This window comes from Salvelinus alpinus, chromosome 23, assembly GCF_045679555.1.
Source record: "Salvelinus alpinus chromosome 23, SLU_Salpinus.1, whole genome shotgun sequence".
NCBI lineage: Eukaryota > Metazoa > Chordata > Actinopteri > Salmoniformes > Salmonidae > Salvelinus > Salvelinus alpinus.
Genome location: NC_092108.1, coordinates 10,394,136 through 10,410,863, shown reverse-complemented (window position 1 = coordinate 10,410,863; position 16,728 = coordinate 10,394,136). Strand labels below are relative to the sequence as shown.

General features: G+C 48.1%; 1 protein-coding gene across 2 annotated transcripts in view; it reads right to left on the bottom strand.

The window, feature by feature from the left end:
• Window positions 1–8,041, bottom strand: part of slc1a7a (solute carrier family 1 member 7a) — a 138,984-nt gene extending 130,943 nt beyond the window's left edge. For both annotated transcript variants that reach the window (XM_071360905.1, XM_071360906.1), the window contains exon 1: window positions 7,901–8,041. In XM_071360905.1, coding sequence (XP_071217006.1) covers window positions 7,901–8,041 — 141 coding nt within the window. The remainder of the gene's footprint in view (window positions 1–7,900) is intronic.
• Window positions 8,042–16,728: the final 8,687 nt, after the last annotated feature.

The following is a 16,728-nucleotide window of genomic DNA, read 5'->3' as shown; positions in this document are numbered from 1 at the left end:
AGTACCTGGTTCGAATCCAGGCTGTATCACATCCGGCCGTGATTGGGAGTCCCATCGGGCGTCGTACGGCGTTAGGGTTTTTTTCATTAACGGAATTTCATCATGGCTCCCTAATCTGTACTGTACAGAAATGCAATGATATGAATGTCATTCTCTCTACATGTCGGTTCTCATGGGTCCTTTAACATAGAAACGACCTCATGCATCTGTTAGGGAAGTCAAAGGGCAGAGAAGTACTTAGAGTAGCTCAGAGGCTTTTAAAGTATTTTAAGTGGATATCTAGATTTGGGGAGATCAGGACTGAGTACCAAATGGCACCCTATTTCCTATATAGTGCATTACTTTTGACTAGAGCCCTATTGGCCCTGGTCAAAAGAAGTGCACTCCATAGTGGATAGGGTGCCATTTTGTACTCAGAGGTCAGTTTGAGCCAGTTGCTGTTAAACGCATGACATGTCTTTCCAGTCTCTCAAATGAAGCAAATTAATCGGGTTAATCTGGCCAATAAAGGAATCCACAGATTATATTAGATTATCCTGCTGCCATAGACTAGACTAGAGCATTCTGAGTTGGAATTACACAGTGGGTAACATCGGTAAGAAAAGGAAAGAGCTGCAATAAGCATCAAGCTGGGGAATAACTACCCTTGTTACGGTGCATAGAAACCATTGCTATCGCTCTGTGTGAGAAACAAATACGAGAAATACAGAGCAAACAAACATTAAACTTTTCCTCCCTCGATATGTGTGTGATCCTGTAGACGTTGTACTGTACGTTGTCTTACGTCAGGTCGTGTCACTCCTATGCAACGGACATGAGAGTGGGGGTGGGTGAGGGGGATACGAAGAGCGGGATACGGAGAGTGGAGGTGGAAGAGTGGGGGTGGGAGAGGGGGGGTGTAGGAGCGGTTGTGGAAGAGTGGGATACGGAGAGTGGGGGTGGAAGAGTGGGATACGGAGAGTGGTGGTGGAAGAGTGGGGGTGGGAGAGGGGGATACGAAGAGTGGGGGTGGAAGAGTGGGATACGAAGGGTGGGGGTGGAAGAGTGGGGGTGGGAGAGGGGGATACGAAGAGTGGGGGTGGAAGAGTGGGGGTGGGAGAGGGGGATACGAAGAGTGGGGGTGGGAGAGTGGGGGTGGGAGAGGGGGTTACGAAGAGTGGGGGTGGAAGAGGGGGGGTGGGAGAGTGGAGGTGGGAGAGTGGAGGTTGTAGGCAGTGCACTGTGTACCTATCCACTCTTGATAGGAGAGAGAACACCATGCATTGGCTGAAACAACAGTATGATCTTGCTTACCACTCAAACATTTGCTTTGTCTGTGTTTGAAGAGGATTTGGAACTGTAGAACTGTAGAACTGTAGAACTGTAGAACTGTAGAACTGTAGAACTGTAGAACTGGAGAACTGAAGAACTGGAGAACTGTAGAACTGGAGAACTGTAGAACTGGAGAACTGTAGAACTGTAGAACTGTAGAACTGGAGAACTGTAGAACTGGAGAACTGTAGAACTGGAGAACTGTAGAACTGTAGAACTGTAGAACTGGAGAACTGAAGAACTGGAGAACTGGAGAACTGTAGAACTGGAGAACTGGAGAACTGGAGAACTGACCTAGGGGCCTTTGTCAAGGAGACCACAGCCATAACAGAAGGTAGGAAGGAAGTGCATGGCACAGTAACAAAAACCAACCACATCCAACTTGGTCAGCCATTGAAACTAAGAAAGGACTGGATATTTCTGGGAGGCCATCTAGAGGAGGCTTGTGGTACTGCAGGTCCATCTCCACCAGGTCGAGCAGAAAAACAACACATTTGAAAAGGTATGTTTTAAACTAAAATTCTGAGACAGAAGAGTAGCTATTGAGGAACTACAGAAAAACACAAACCTTCCCAAGGCACCGTAGAGCCCTCTTACACCATGTTGATTTTTCTATTATTTCTCTGCCTGATATAATGTACTCTCCAGAGTCTCCTCCCCCACTATAATGTACTCTCCAGAGTCTCCTCCCCCACTATAATGTACTCTCCAGAGTCTCCTCCCCCACTATAATGTACTCTCCAGAGTCTCCTCCCCCACTATAATGTACTCTCCAGAGTCTCCTCCCCCACTATAATGTACTCTCCAGAGTCTCCTCCCCCACTATAATGTACTCTCCAGAGTCTCCTCCCCCACTATAATGTACTCTCCAGAGTCTCCTCCCCCACTATAATGTACTCTCCAGAGTCTCCTCCCCCACTATAATGTACTCTCCAGAGTCTCCTCCCCCACTATAATGTACTCTCCAGAGTCCAATCCCCAACTATAATGTACTCCCCAGAGTCTCCTCCCCCACTATAATGTACTCCCCAGAGTCTCCTCCCCCACTATAATGTACTCCCCAGAGTCTCCTCCCCCACTATAATGTACTCCCCAGAGTCTCCTCCCCCACTATAATGTAGTCTCCAGAGTCTCCTCCCCCACTATAATGTACTCCCCAGAGTCTCCTCCCCCACTATAATGTACTCTCCAGAGTCTCCTCCCCCACTATAATGTACTCTCCAGAGTCTCCTCCCCCACTATAATGTACTCTCCAGAGTCTCCTCCCCCACTATAATGTACTCCCCAGTCTCCTCCCCCACTATAATGTACTCTCCAGAGTCTCCTCCCTCACTATAATGTACTCTCCAGAGTCTCCTCCCCCACTATAATGTACTCCCCAGAGTCTCCTCCCCCACTATAATGTACTCTCCAGACTCTCCTCCCCCACTATAATGTACTCCCCAGAGTCTCCTCCCCCACTATAATGTACTCTCCAGAGTCTCCTCCCCCACTATAATGTACTCCCCAGAGTCTCCTCCCCCACTATAATGTACTCCCCAGAGTCTCCTCCCCCACTATAATGTACTCCCTAGAGTCTCCTCCCCCACTATAATGTACTCTCCAGAGTCCACTCCCCCACTATAATGTACTCTCCAGAGTCTCCTCCCCCACTATAATGTACTCTCCAGAGTCTCCTCCCCCACTATAATGTACTCTCCAGAGTCTCCTCCCCCACTATAATGTACTCTCCAGAGTCTCCTCCCCCACTATAATGTACTCTCCAGACTCTCCTCCCCCACTATAATGTATTCTCCAGAGTCTCCTCCCCCACTATAATGTACTCCCCAGAGTCTCCTCCCCCACTATAATGTACTCTCCAGAGTCCCCTCCCCCACTATAATGTACTCCCCAGAGTCTCCCCCCCCACTATAATGTACTCCCCAGAGTCTCCTCCCCCACTATAATGTACTCCCCAGAGTCTCCTCCCCCACTATAATGTACTCTCCAGAGTCTCCTCCCCCACTATAATGTACTCTCCAGAGTCTCCTCCCCCACTATAATGTACTCTCCAGAGTCCACTCCCCCACTATAATGTACTCTCCAGAGTCTCCTCCCCCACTATAATGTACTCTCCAGAGTCTCCTCCCCCACTATAATGTACTCTCCAGAGTCTCCTCCCCCACTATAATGTACTCCCCAGAGCTACCTCCCCCACTATAATGTACTCTCCAGTGTCTCCTCCCCCACTATAATGTACTCTCCAGAGTCTCCTCCCCCACTTACACGACTGCACGTTTTTGGGACTAATGTTTAAAACATAGTGCATTGAAGAAACAGGATGTTCAAAGGAAACCAACAGGAAGGATTTATATAGTACCAGTCAAAAGTTTGGCAACACCTACTAATTCAAGTTTTTTTTCTTTATTTTTACTATTTTCTACATTGTAGAATAATAGTGAAGACATCAAAACTATGAAATAACACATATGGAATCATGTAGTAACCAAAAAAGTGTTAAACAAATCCAAATATATTTTATATTTGAGATTCTTCGAAGTAGCCACCCTTTGCCTTGATGGCAGCTTTGCACACTCTTGGCATTCTCTCAACCAGCTTCATGAGGTAATCACCTGGAATGCATTTTAATTCACAGATGTGCCTTGTTAAAAGTTAATTTGTGGACATTCTTTCCTTCTCTATTCGTTTGAGCCAATCAGTTGTGTTGTGACAAGGTAGGAGTGGTATGCAGAAGATAGCCCTATTTGGTAAAAGACCAAGTCCATATTATAGCAAGAACAGCTCAAATAAGCAAAGAGAAACAACAGTCCATCGTTACTTTAAGACATGAAGGTCAGTCAATGCGGAACATTTCAAGAACTTTCAACGTTTCTTCAACTGCAGTATAAGAACGATAAGGCGCTATAATGAAACTGGCTCTCGTGAGGACCGCCACAGGAAAGGAAGACCCAGAGTTACCTCTGCTGCAGAGGATAAGTTCATTAGAGTTACCAGACTCAGAAATTGCAGCCTAAATAAATTCTTCACAGAGTTCAAGTAACAGACACATCTCAGATGTTCAGGACACTGTGTGAATCAGGCCTTCATGGTCAAATTGCTACAATGAAACCACTACTACAGGACACCAATAAGAAGAAGAGACATGCTTGGGCCAAGAAACACGAGCAATGGCCATTAGATCGGTGGAAATCTGTCCTTTGGTCTGCGTCCAAATTTGAGATTTTTGGTTCCGACCGCCATGTCTTTGTGAGACGCAGAGTAGGTGAACAGATGATTTCCGCATGTGTGGTTCACACCATGAAGCATGGAGGAGGAGGTGTGATGGTGTGGGGGTGCTTTGCTGGTGAAATTGTCTGTGATTTATTTAGAATTCAAGGCAATTCAAGGCAGGATTATGTTCCTGCTGTAGCAAACTGACTCAAATTAAGATCCTACATCTAATCAAATAATTAATTTTATTAGTCACATGCGCCGAATACAACAGGAATTCACCTTACAGTGAAATGCTTACTTACGAGCCCCTAACAAACAATGCAGTTAAAAAAAATATGGATAAGAATAAGAAATAAAAGTAACAAGTAATTAAAGAGCAGCAGTAAAATAACAATAGAAAGACTGTATACAGGGGGATACCGCTACAGAGTCAATGTCCGTGGCACCGGTTAGTTGAGGTAATATGTACATGTAGATAGAGTTATTAAAGTGACTGTGCATAGATGATAACAACAGAGAGTGGCAGCAGTGTTAAAAAAGGGGGGGGGCAATGCAAATAGTCTGGGTAGCCATTTGATTAGGTGTTCAGGAGTCTTATGGCTTGGGGGAGGACGCTGTTTAGAAGCCTCTTGGACCTAGACTTTGTGCTTCGGTACCGCTTGCCGAGCGGTAGCAGAGAGAACAGTCTATGACTAGGGTGGCTGGAGTCTTTGACAATTTGTAGGGCCTTCCTCTGACACCGCCTGGTATAGAGGTCCTGGATGGCAGGAAGCTTGGCCCCGGTGTTTTACAGGGCCGTTCACACTACCATCTGTAGTGCCTTGCAGTCGGTGGCCGAGCAGTTGCCATACCAGGCAGTGATGCACCCAGTCAGGATGCTCTCGATGGTGCAGCTGTAGAACCTTTTGAGGATCTGAGGACCCATGCCAAATCTTTTCAGTCTCCTGAGGGGGAATAGGTTTTGTTGTGCCCTCTTCACGACTGTCTTGGTGTGCTTGGACCATGTTAGTTTGTTGGTGGTGTGGAACTTGAAGGAACTTGAAGCTGTCAACCTGCTCCATTGCAGCCCCGTCGATGAAAATGGGGGAGTGCTCTGTCCTCTGTATCAAATTATACATACATTCTTGTTTAATTGCATCAATTATTATAATTACACACCGGTATAGAACATAATGAGCCCGTTTCTAATTTCATTGCAGCATTTATTATGATGACACACTGGTGCACAATTTAAACGTTTATTTTCATAACACACAGGACTGATTGAGTGTCGCACCCTACATGTGTAACATTAGCACAGCTGATTGTGTACATTGTGTGCAGTAATTATCTTTGTAAAGGTAACTTGAACAGGATGCCCTCAAACTAATTACAGTATTACAGTAATTACAGTATATTGTGTTGTGTATCTGATAAACATTGAATGTCTAGTGGGAAACGCTGCCGCCTGCAGCACGTCACCTACAGCGTGGGTACTGGTTAGGTATCCCGACCCGAACCCACCACTACTCTGCATCTGCCTTCCTCTCTGTATCCCCATGTCATTTTATTATTTTTTTTTTTACAATTGTCTCTGTCCAATTAAAGTGAATATACCAGCACTATAAAAATATTAAAAAAGAACAAGCAAACAGCCAATAACACCAGTGTGCTGCGTTTTAGCCCATCTATGTGACTGACAGCAAAGCCTCAACAGCCACTAGCAATCCTTAATCTCATCAATTATCAGACCGATGAGAAGTCTGAGATAGATGTGAAGTCTGAGACCGATGAGAAGTCTGAGACCAATGAGAAGTCGCCTATTTTGTACACAGACAGGACAAGTGAAGCCAAACAAATCCACAGGGATGGGATCCGTTGGCATTACCCAACAGCATGAATCACCACACGAGTTGAAGTGTCTGGAAGTGCTAGGTCTAGCCGCTAAACTACAGCAGCCATTGGTACTGCAACATTACAGAGCTCGTCTGTACAGCAACAGCTTATAGAGCTTATAGGTCCCCCCTCTTTCTCTACCCACCTCAGCTCTCAAACACGTACTGTAACACTCACAGACCTAGCTGCAACATGAGTGTGCCTTATGAGCACAACACAAAACGTTCAAAAGATGTAATTCAAACAATTTTGCTCACCCTTCAATCACACAGGTGAAATAAGGTTGGTATTGTCACTTGCTAGGACAACAATGTGGGTTATAGGTAGGTGGGACAAAAGCCGTCTGTGTGAGGACAGGTTAGTGTATTGTTTTGGGGTATTTTTTTGGAGGACACTGAAGGGTGTTTTTCAGTGCTAGGGGGACAAAGGGACCAGTGGACAGGGAGGACCAACAAGGGACAGAGGGACCAGTGGACAGGGAGGACCAACAGGGGACAGAGGGACCAGTGGACAGGGAGGACCAACAAGGGACAGAGGGACCAGTGGACAGGGAGGACCAACAGGGGACAGAGGGACCCATGGACAGGGAGGACTAACAGGGGACAGAGGGACCAGTGGACAGGGAGTAGCAACTGGGGACAGAGGGACCAGTGGACAGGGAGGACTAACAGGGGACAGAGGGACCAGTGGACAGGGAGGACCAACAGGGGACAGAGGGACCCGTGGACAGGGAGGACCAACAGGGGACAGAGGGACCAGTGGACAGGGAGAACCAACAGGGGACAGAGGGACCCGTGGACAGGGAGGACCAACAGGGGACAGAGGGACCAGTGGACAGGGAGGACCAACAGGGGACAGAGGGACCAGTGGACAGGGAGGACCAACAGAGGGCTTTCGGGATAGTGGAGGGGTGGGGGGTTGGACAGACAGAGTGTTTTAGGGATAGTGGAGGGGTGGGGGGTTGGACAGACAGAGTGTTTTAGGGATAGTGGAGGGGTGGGGGGTTGAGCGTCCTTTAGGGACGGTGGGGCGAGGAAACAGGTCCTTTAGGGATGGTGGGGCGAGGGAACAGGTCCTTTAGGGACGGTGGGGCGAGGGAACAGGTCCTTTAGGGACAGTGGGGCGAGGGAACAGGTCCTTTAGGGAAGGTGGGGTGAGGGAACAGGTCATTTAGGGACAGTGGGGCGAGGGAACAGGTCCTTTAGGGGGGGTGGGGCGAGGGAACAGGTCCTTTAGGGACGGTGGGGCGAGGGAGCAGGTCCTTTAGGGACGGTGGGGCGAGGGAACAGGTCCTTTAGGGACGGTGGGGCGAGGGAACAGGTCCTTTAGGGACGGTGGGGCGAGGGAACAGGTCATTTAGGGACAGTGGGGCGAGGGAACAGGTCCTTTAGGGGGGGTGGGGCGAGGGAACAGGTCCTTTAGGGGGGGTGGGAATAACTATTGAAGGGAGGGTTTTGGTTGGGGGAGGGAACAGGACACCCTGCAGGTGTTTGACACTGACCTGGTCTGAGAGCTGCTTGCCCCGCAGGTGGAACCCCATCATACAGCCGATGACAACGGCCAACACAGACAGGATGAGGAGCCCGTTCTGCGCACACACATTCTTTACCCGACCCCAAACCTCCGAAAAGTTCACCGCCATCCTGACTCCCCTGGAAAGTCCTCCACAGTCCCTGGCTGGTCACTCACTCCACCAGAGTCCCTGGCTGGTCACTTCACTCAGCCATAAAGAGCAAGGTCTATATGGGACACGCAACAGACCGGACGGCGATAGAAGATGGGGGAGGAGATATGGAAACAGAGAGCCTTGGAGAGAAGGGAGGGACTGAAGAATGAAAGAGAGAAAAAAGACTGAATTGGGGAAGAGATGGATTGAGAGAAAAGGGAGTAGGTGGAGGAAGTAGAGGTTGGCCAAAACAAAGGGAAGAAGGCAGTAGTTGTCCTCCTCGGATAAAGCACTTTAGAGGGTTTCTGCGATGAAGCTCTCTCTATCATTCCACACAGGACTAAGAGCATCACACTTTCCAGGCACACACACAGTATTTCTCTCTCTCTCTCTCTCTCTCTTGCTCTCTCTCTCACTCTCTCTCTTGCTCTCTCTTTCTCTTGCTCTCTCTATCTCTCTTGCTCTCTCTCTCTTCTCTCTCTCTTCATTCTCTCGCTCTCTCGTTCTCTTGTTATCTCTCTCTCTCTCTCTCTCTCTCTCTCTCTCTCTCTCTCTCTCTCTCTCTCTCTCTCTCTCTCTCTGGCCAGTAGGGGGCTCTGGTGACAGCTGGCAGTACTGTCATCAGGGTTAATACATTAGATCCTATTAGGAGCGGCCATGACGAGCTATGCACACACACACACACACACACACACACACACACACACACACACACACACACACACACACACACACACACACACACACACACACACACACACACACACACACACACACACACACACACACACACACACACACATACACATACACACATGCAAACACACACTTCGCTGTGCTGCATTATTGGGATATCAGCAGGATGGATTAAAGACCTACCAACAATTGGACAGAGGATTGTTCCAACAACAACAAGTGTAAAACAACTGGCCTGGGTAGGGGAGGAGGGGAAAGAGGAGAGGAGGGGGAGGGAGGGAAGGGGTGGGATGAGGAGAGGAGGAGGAAGAGGAGAGGAGGGGGAAGAGGAGAGGAGGAAGAAGAGGAAGAGGAGGAGGGGGAAGAGGAGGAGGGGAAGAGGTGGAGGAGGAAGTGGAAGAGGGTAAAGTGGAAGAGGGAGAATAGGAGGAGGGTAGGGGGGAGGAGGAGGAAGAGGAGGAGGGGGGGGTCAGAAGTCTGATGGCACTATGGTGTGATAAGAGCTCCTGCTAAATTAACTTAATATAAATGTGTATGTTAAAATGGACAATTGCAAAGCATGCTGAGTATTATTCCAATGAGGTGTTGTCTAAGAGGAGCAGCTTGTGTCCAAATTGACTTTTAGTAGCAGGTGTAGGAGAACTTACGCAGCAGGTTAGGAGAATTAACATAGCAGGTTAGGAGAATTAACATAGCAGGTTAGGAGAATTAACGTAGCAGGTTAGGAGAATTAACGTAGCAGGTTAGGAGAATTAGGTTAAGCTGTATCCCATCTATAGCCTCGTGAGCTCATGAGATCAGGACTGTTCGTACGAGGCTATCCCATCTAGACATGACCCCGAAACAAGGTCAATCACAATACCCAGTGTGCTTTGCAGTTCATTTTGGTATGTTAATTTTCACATATACATTTACATTTTGGTCATTTAGCAGACCGTCTTATCCAGAGTGACAGTGCATTTAACTACGGTAGAAAAACACATACATATCACAGTCACAGTAAGTAAAACGTTTCTGTAATCGTTACTGAGAATGTTGCTGCTGTTCGGGCCGGATACTTACAAGTGCATTTCAAAACACAAAAATACATGTATTTTAATTTCATACATTAAAAAAAAAGTATTTTGTAGTTTATTTTGAACTTTATGGTATACACAGTCTGTGTGAGGAGAGACTAACTGCTGCATGCCAGGTGTGAGGGAGAGACTTACTGCTGCATGCCAGGTGTGAGGGAGAGACTAACTGCTGCATGCCAGGTGTGAGGAGAGACTAACTGCTGCATGCCAGGTGTGAGGGAGAGACTAACTGCTGCATGCCAGGTGTGAGGAGAGACTAACTGCTGCATGCCAGGTGTGAGGGAGAGACTAACTGCTGCATGCCAGGTGTGAGGGAGAGACTAACTGCTGCATGCCAGGTGTGAGGGAGAGACTAACTGCTGCATGCCAGGTGTGAGGGAGAGACTAACTGCTGCATGCCAGGTGTGAGGGAGAGACTAACTGCTGCATGCCAGGTGTGAGGAGAGACTTACTGCTGCATGCCAGGTGTGAGGGAGAGACTTACTGCTGCATGCCAGGTGTGAGGGAGATACTTACTGCTGCATGCCAGGTGTGAGGGAGAGACTAACTGCTGCATGCCAGGTGTGAGGGAGAGACTTACTGCTGCATGCCAGGTGTGAGGGAGAGACTAACTGCTGCATGCCAGGTGTGAGGGAGAGACGTACTGCTGCATGCCAGGTGTGAGGGAGAGACTTACTGCTGCATGCCAGGTGTGAGGAGAGACTAACTGCTGCATGCCAGGTGTGAGGAGAGACTTACTGCTGCATGCCAGGTGTGAGAAGATACTTACTGCTGCATGCCAGGTGTGAGGAGAGACTAACTGCTGCATGCCAGGTGTGAGGGAGAGACTAACTGCTGCATGTCAGGTGTGAGGGAGAGACTAACTGCTGCATGCCAGGTGTGAGGGAGAGACTAACTGCTGCATGCCAGGTGTGAGGGAGAGACTAACTGCTGCATGCCAGGTGTGAGGAGAGACTAACTGCTGCATGCCAGGTGTGAGGAGAGACTAACTGCTGCATGCCAGGTGTGAGGAGAGACTAACTGCTGCATGCCAGGTGTGAGGGAGAGACTAACTGCTGCATGCCAGGTGTGAGGGAGAGACTAACTGCTGCATGCCAGGTGTGAGGAGAGACTTACTGCTGCATGCCAGGTGTAAGGAGAGACTAACTGCTGCATGCCAGGTGTGAGGAGAGACTAACTGCTGCATGCCAGGTGTGAGGAGAGACTAACTGCTGCATGCCAGGTGTGAGGGAGAGACTAACTGCTGCATGCCAGGTGTGAGGAGAGACTTACTGCTGCATGCCAGGTGTGAGGGAGAGACTTACTGCTGCATGCCAGGTGTGAGGAGAGACTTACTGCTGCATGCCAGGTGTGAGGAGAGACTAACTGCTGCATGCCAGGTGTGAGGAGAGACTTACTGCTGCATGCCAGGTGTGATGGAGAGACTAACTGCTGCATGCCAGGTGTGAGGGAACCAGACATTCTCCTGTGCTGATCTTAGTTAACCTGACGATGTGTGTAATCGAGTAAAACCAGGCCTCCCGGCTCCTCCCTGACCCTGCATTTGACCATAGGGCCTCACAGACCCATTCACCCAGACCCGTGATCACTGTTTGTATGGAATGTTGGCATATTGGCAGTTCATTCAAAAAAATTATGTAATCATTCCACTAAAACTGTCTGGCTATCTAGCTAACAAACATATTCATTGTTTTTCACAATATTTGATGAGTTATTTGATTACAGTTTTCTCGTTACCAAAATGGATGATTTTTTGTCATGTTGCTAGTATTCCAATGCCTGTTCTAAAGCTCTAATATGTAATTCTATGCCCATGACCCACAGCTGCCACCCTGTCACCCACCAGACTGTGGGAGGGATAGAGAGAGGGAGAGAGAGAAAGATAAAGATACCCCCACCCCAAGCGGGTCAGACCAGACCTCTTCATCATATAACCCCACAGATGAGCAACCCCCAGCAGACAGTCAACCTCCCAGTACAGAGTACTTCTCCCTCATTGAAATGAAGGATAAATTCACCCAGCTGGAGGTAAGGCAGGTGGAGCTGGAACAGCAGGTGATTACACTCCAGTCAGCACAGACCCAGACAACAGTCCAGCACAACAACACCCCTTTAACCAGACCCGGAGTGCTGGAGGTGGAGAGAGACATATCTGCACTCTGGACAGTGGTGAGACAAATTCAACAGGAGAAAGAGCAGGAGCAGGAGCAGGAGCAGGAGCAGGAGCAGGAGCAGGAGCAGGAGCAGAACAGAGCACTAGAGGAGAGGAGCAGACTGCTGGAGGAGAGTGTGAGGGGGATGGAGGAGAGGATCAGACTGCTGGAGGAGAGGTTGAGGGGGACGGCGTGCGACAGAGAACAACCCACTAGAGAGCTGGCCATCCCCATAGAGAAGCCAGCAGAACAGCCCACCTCAGCACCCGACAAAAGTCTCGACACCACAGCAGAACAGTCCACACCAGACCCCGACCATAGAGTCGACATCACAGCAGAACAGACAAAAGAAAAACCCCAAGCCCAGCAGCTCTCACCCCCTCTGAGCACCCCCCCTGTCAGCCACCCTGATAGCCCTCCTGACAACCCCCCCCACACCCACTGAGGACAAACACAAGACACAGATTGTTCTCCTTATGGACTCAAATGGGAAATATATAGAAGAAAAAAAACTTTTCCCCAAACACAGTGTGTCTAAACTCTGGTGTCCAAACACCCAGTGCGCCCTAGACCTTCTGTCTGAGGACAAACTAGGCTCACCTAGCCACATAATAATACACACAGGCACAAACGACCTGAGAGCACAGTAGGAAAGGGTGGCCACAGCACTGAAGGGAGTGATTGAAAAAGCTTCTTCTACTTTCCCCAAGTGGTTATCTCCACCCTGCTACCACGAAAAGACTTCCACCCTGCTACAATACAGCGGGTAAACGCAAGCATTTCCCGTGACTGTGCCTCAAAACCAAATGTTTTCCTGGCCCACCACTCCACCCTGGACTTGAACAGCCTCTATGACCAGGTCCACCTCTACAAGGCAGCAGTGCCCACCTTTGCCCGGACTCTAAAGGACATCGCTCTCAAACGCAGCCCCAACACTTCACACAGGAGCAACAGATCAATAGACACAGCACCCAGACCAGCGAGACACCCTCCAAGACCTGCAGGACCCCCCCCCTGGACCTACACATAGAGGACCCACGCCAAGAGGACTTACATCCAGACCACAGCACCCCCAGACACATCCACACCCCCACCCCAACCAATCAACACCCGCCCACATCAACCATGCCCACACCCCATTTAGGCCCCCTCAGATCAGACCTATGCCACTCCTGCCCACCCCATGCACCCCACCCCCGCAAAGAGGGCATCAACATGGAAGTCACACATACGCCCAGGTAGTGAGCGGGCAAACAGGCCCAACCCCCACTCTTACACTCGCCCAAGCCAACGGCATGTACCAGATGCTCAGCAGGCTCTGCTCACACCTACTGGCCTGAGGCCAAACCACGACCAACAACATTGGACACTTTATGGAACAAAAAGCCTTCACTATATCATCCTGGAATATCCAAGGCCTGAGGTCATCTGCCTTTGGCCTAAAGAGCAGGAACCTGGATTTCATCAAATAAATCAGAAATACAGACATTGTCATCCTACAAGAAACATGGTATAGAGGAGACGGACTCACTGGTTGCCCTCTAGGTTACAGAGAGCTGGTAGTCCCATCCACCAAACTACCAGGTGTGAAACAGGGAAGAGACTCAGGGGGTATGCTAATTTGGTATAGAGCAGACCTAACTAACTCCATTAAATTAATCAAAACAGGAACATTTTACATTTGGATAGAAATTCAAAAGGAAATTATCTTAACAGAGAAAAATGTCCTCCTGTGTGCTACCTATATCCCCCCACTAGAATCCTCATACTTTAATGAAGACAGCTTCTCCATCCTGGAGAGGGAAATCAATCATTTCCAGGCCAAGGGACATGTACTAGTCTGTGGCGACCTAAATGCCAGAACTGGACAAGAACCTGATACCCTCAGCACACAGGGGGACAAACACCTGCCTGCAGGTGACAGCATTCCCTCCCCCATATACCCCCCTAGGCACAACTATGACAACATAACCAACAAAAACGGGTCACAACTCCTGCAGCTCTGTCGCACTCTGGGTATGTACATAGTCAATGGTAGGCTTCGAGGGGACTCCTATGGTAGGTACACCTATAGCTCATCTCTTGGCAGTAGCACTGTAGACTACTTTATCACTGACCTCAACCCAGAGTCTCTCAGAGCGTTCACAGTCAGCCCACTGACACCCCTATCAGACCACAGCAAAATCACAGTCTACTTGAACAGAGCAATACTCAATCATGAGGCATCAAAGCCAAAGGAACTGAGTAACATTAAGAAATGCTATAGATGGAAGGAATGCAGTTTGGAAACCTACCAAAAAACAATTAGGCAACAACAAATCCGAAAACCGAAGAAAATGAACAACAATGACTAATGGTTTGATGAAGAATGCAAAAATCTAAGAAAGAAATTGAGAAACCTGTCCAACCAAAAACATAGAGACCCGGAAAACCTGAGTCTACGCCTTCACTATGGTGAATCACTAAAACAATACAGAAATACACTACGGAAAAAGAAGGAACAGCACGTCAGAAATCAGCTCAATGTAATTGAAGAATCCATAGACTCTAACCAATTCTGGGAAAATTGGAAAACACTAAACAAACAACAACACGAAGAATTATCTATCCAAAATGGAGATGTATGGGTAAACCACTTCTCCAATCTTTTTGGCTCTATAACAAAGAATAAAGAGCAAAAACATATACATGATCAAATACAAATCCTAGAATCAACTATTAAAGACTACCAGAACCCACTGGATTCTCCAATTACCTTGAATGAGTAACAGGACAAAATAAAAACCCTCCAACCCAAAAAGGCCTGTGGTGTTGATGGTATCCTTAATGAAATGATCAAATATACAGACAACAAATTCCAATTGGCTATACTAAAACTCTTTAACATCGTCCTTAGCTCTGGCATCTTCCCCAATATTTGGAACCAAGGACTGATCACCCCAATCCACAAAAGTGGAGACAAATTTGACCCCAATAACTACCGTGGAACAACATGCCAATAAAGCAAACTGAATTGAGAGAGAGAGAGAGAGAGACAGAGAGAGAGAGAGAGAGAGAGAGAGAGAGAGAGAGAGAGAGAGAGAGAGAGAGAGAGAGAGAGAGAGAGAGAGAGAGAGAGAGAGAGAGAGAGAGAGAGAGAGAGAGAGAGAGAGAGAGAGAGAGAGAAAGAGAGAGAGTACACGATGGCAGAATACCTGACCACTGTTCCTTTGGGACTTGACCTATTTGCACATTGTTACACCACTGTATATAGACATAATATACTGTTAATTTTTATTGTTTATTTGTTTATTATCTACTTCACTTGCTTTGGAAATGCATGTTTCCCATGCCAATAAAGCCTTTAAATGTAATTTAATTGAAATTACATTGAGACAGAGAGAGAGCTTCTAGAGTTCCAAATTGAGTATCAGTTGCTGAAAGAAATCTGCTCCTACAAATATTGAGATTTACTTGGTTTTTAGAGTGAAGGAAATTGCAAAAAGCAAAAGAAAACTGCAAGACTGAATAGGAGATAAAACAAGCAACAAACGAAGAAGGAAGGCTTTTGAAAAAGTAATCATTTTTCATAAAATTGTACAGTTATCTTAGTTAGCTGAATTGTTTACCAGTTGCTAAGCAATTGCTAGGGACTCTCCTAAAAGAAGCTAGCTAGCTAACAAAAAATAGCTTGTTAACAAAAGAATAGAAAGACAAAATAAGGACAGAAGACAAATGACATCAAAGGAAAACAGTCCTCTAAAGACACAAGAGACAATAATACAAGAAACAATGCTGTTTTGGACAAGGTAGGCTTATATTGCAACATTATAGCCAATATCACCAGCGTTGCTATGGAAATTGTTTATCCACCAGACATCCAAACAGAAAGCTAAGAAAAGTTGAATGGACAAGCTGAGTCAGACAAATGATGACCTCAGAGACCATCTGAGCACAACAAGAGAGGAGCTAGAGCAGAGAGAGAGGTACATTGACACCCTCAACCACCAGCTAGTCATTATGTCCTCTGCATCAAGAGAACATGTCCACCAGCTTGGTACAACACAGGCAGAGCCTGAGACCAGCATAACCAGCATGGCCTCCACCACACAGCCTGATGACACTGCACCACCCTACCAGTCTGCTCCAGCCCAGATCAGCCAACCAGCTTCCCTGTTTGCTCCAACACAGTCTGCTCCAGCCCAGGTCAACCTACCAGCCTCCCAGTCTGCTCCAGCCCATGTCAACCTACCAGCCTCCCAGTCTGCTCCAGCCCATGTCAACCTACCAGCCTCCCAGTCTGCTCCAGCCAAGGTCAACCTACCAGCCTCCCAGTCTGCTCCAGCCCAGGTCAACCTACCAGCCTCCCAGTCTTCTCCAGCCCAGGTCAACCTACCAGCCTCCCAGTCTGCTCCAGCCCATGTCAACCTACCAGCCTCCCAGTCTGCTCCAGCCCAGGTCAACCTACCAGCCTCCCAGTCTGCTCCAGCCCAGGTCAACCTACCAGCCTCCCAGTCTGCTCCAGCCCAGGTCAACCTACCAGCCTCCCAGTCTGCTCCAGCCCAGGTCAACCTACCAGCCTCCCAGTCTGCTCCAGCCCAGGTCAACCTACCAGCCTCCCAGTCTGCTCCAGCCAGACAGTCACCCACAACTGCAATCCTTATTGATTCAAATGGGAAGTTCTTAGTCCAGGAAAGATGATTCCCTATACACCAGCTGTATAAGTTCTGGTGTCCTACAACTGACAGTGCAATGCAGC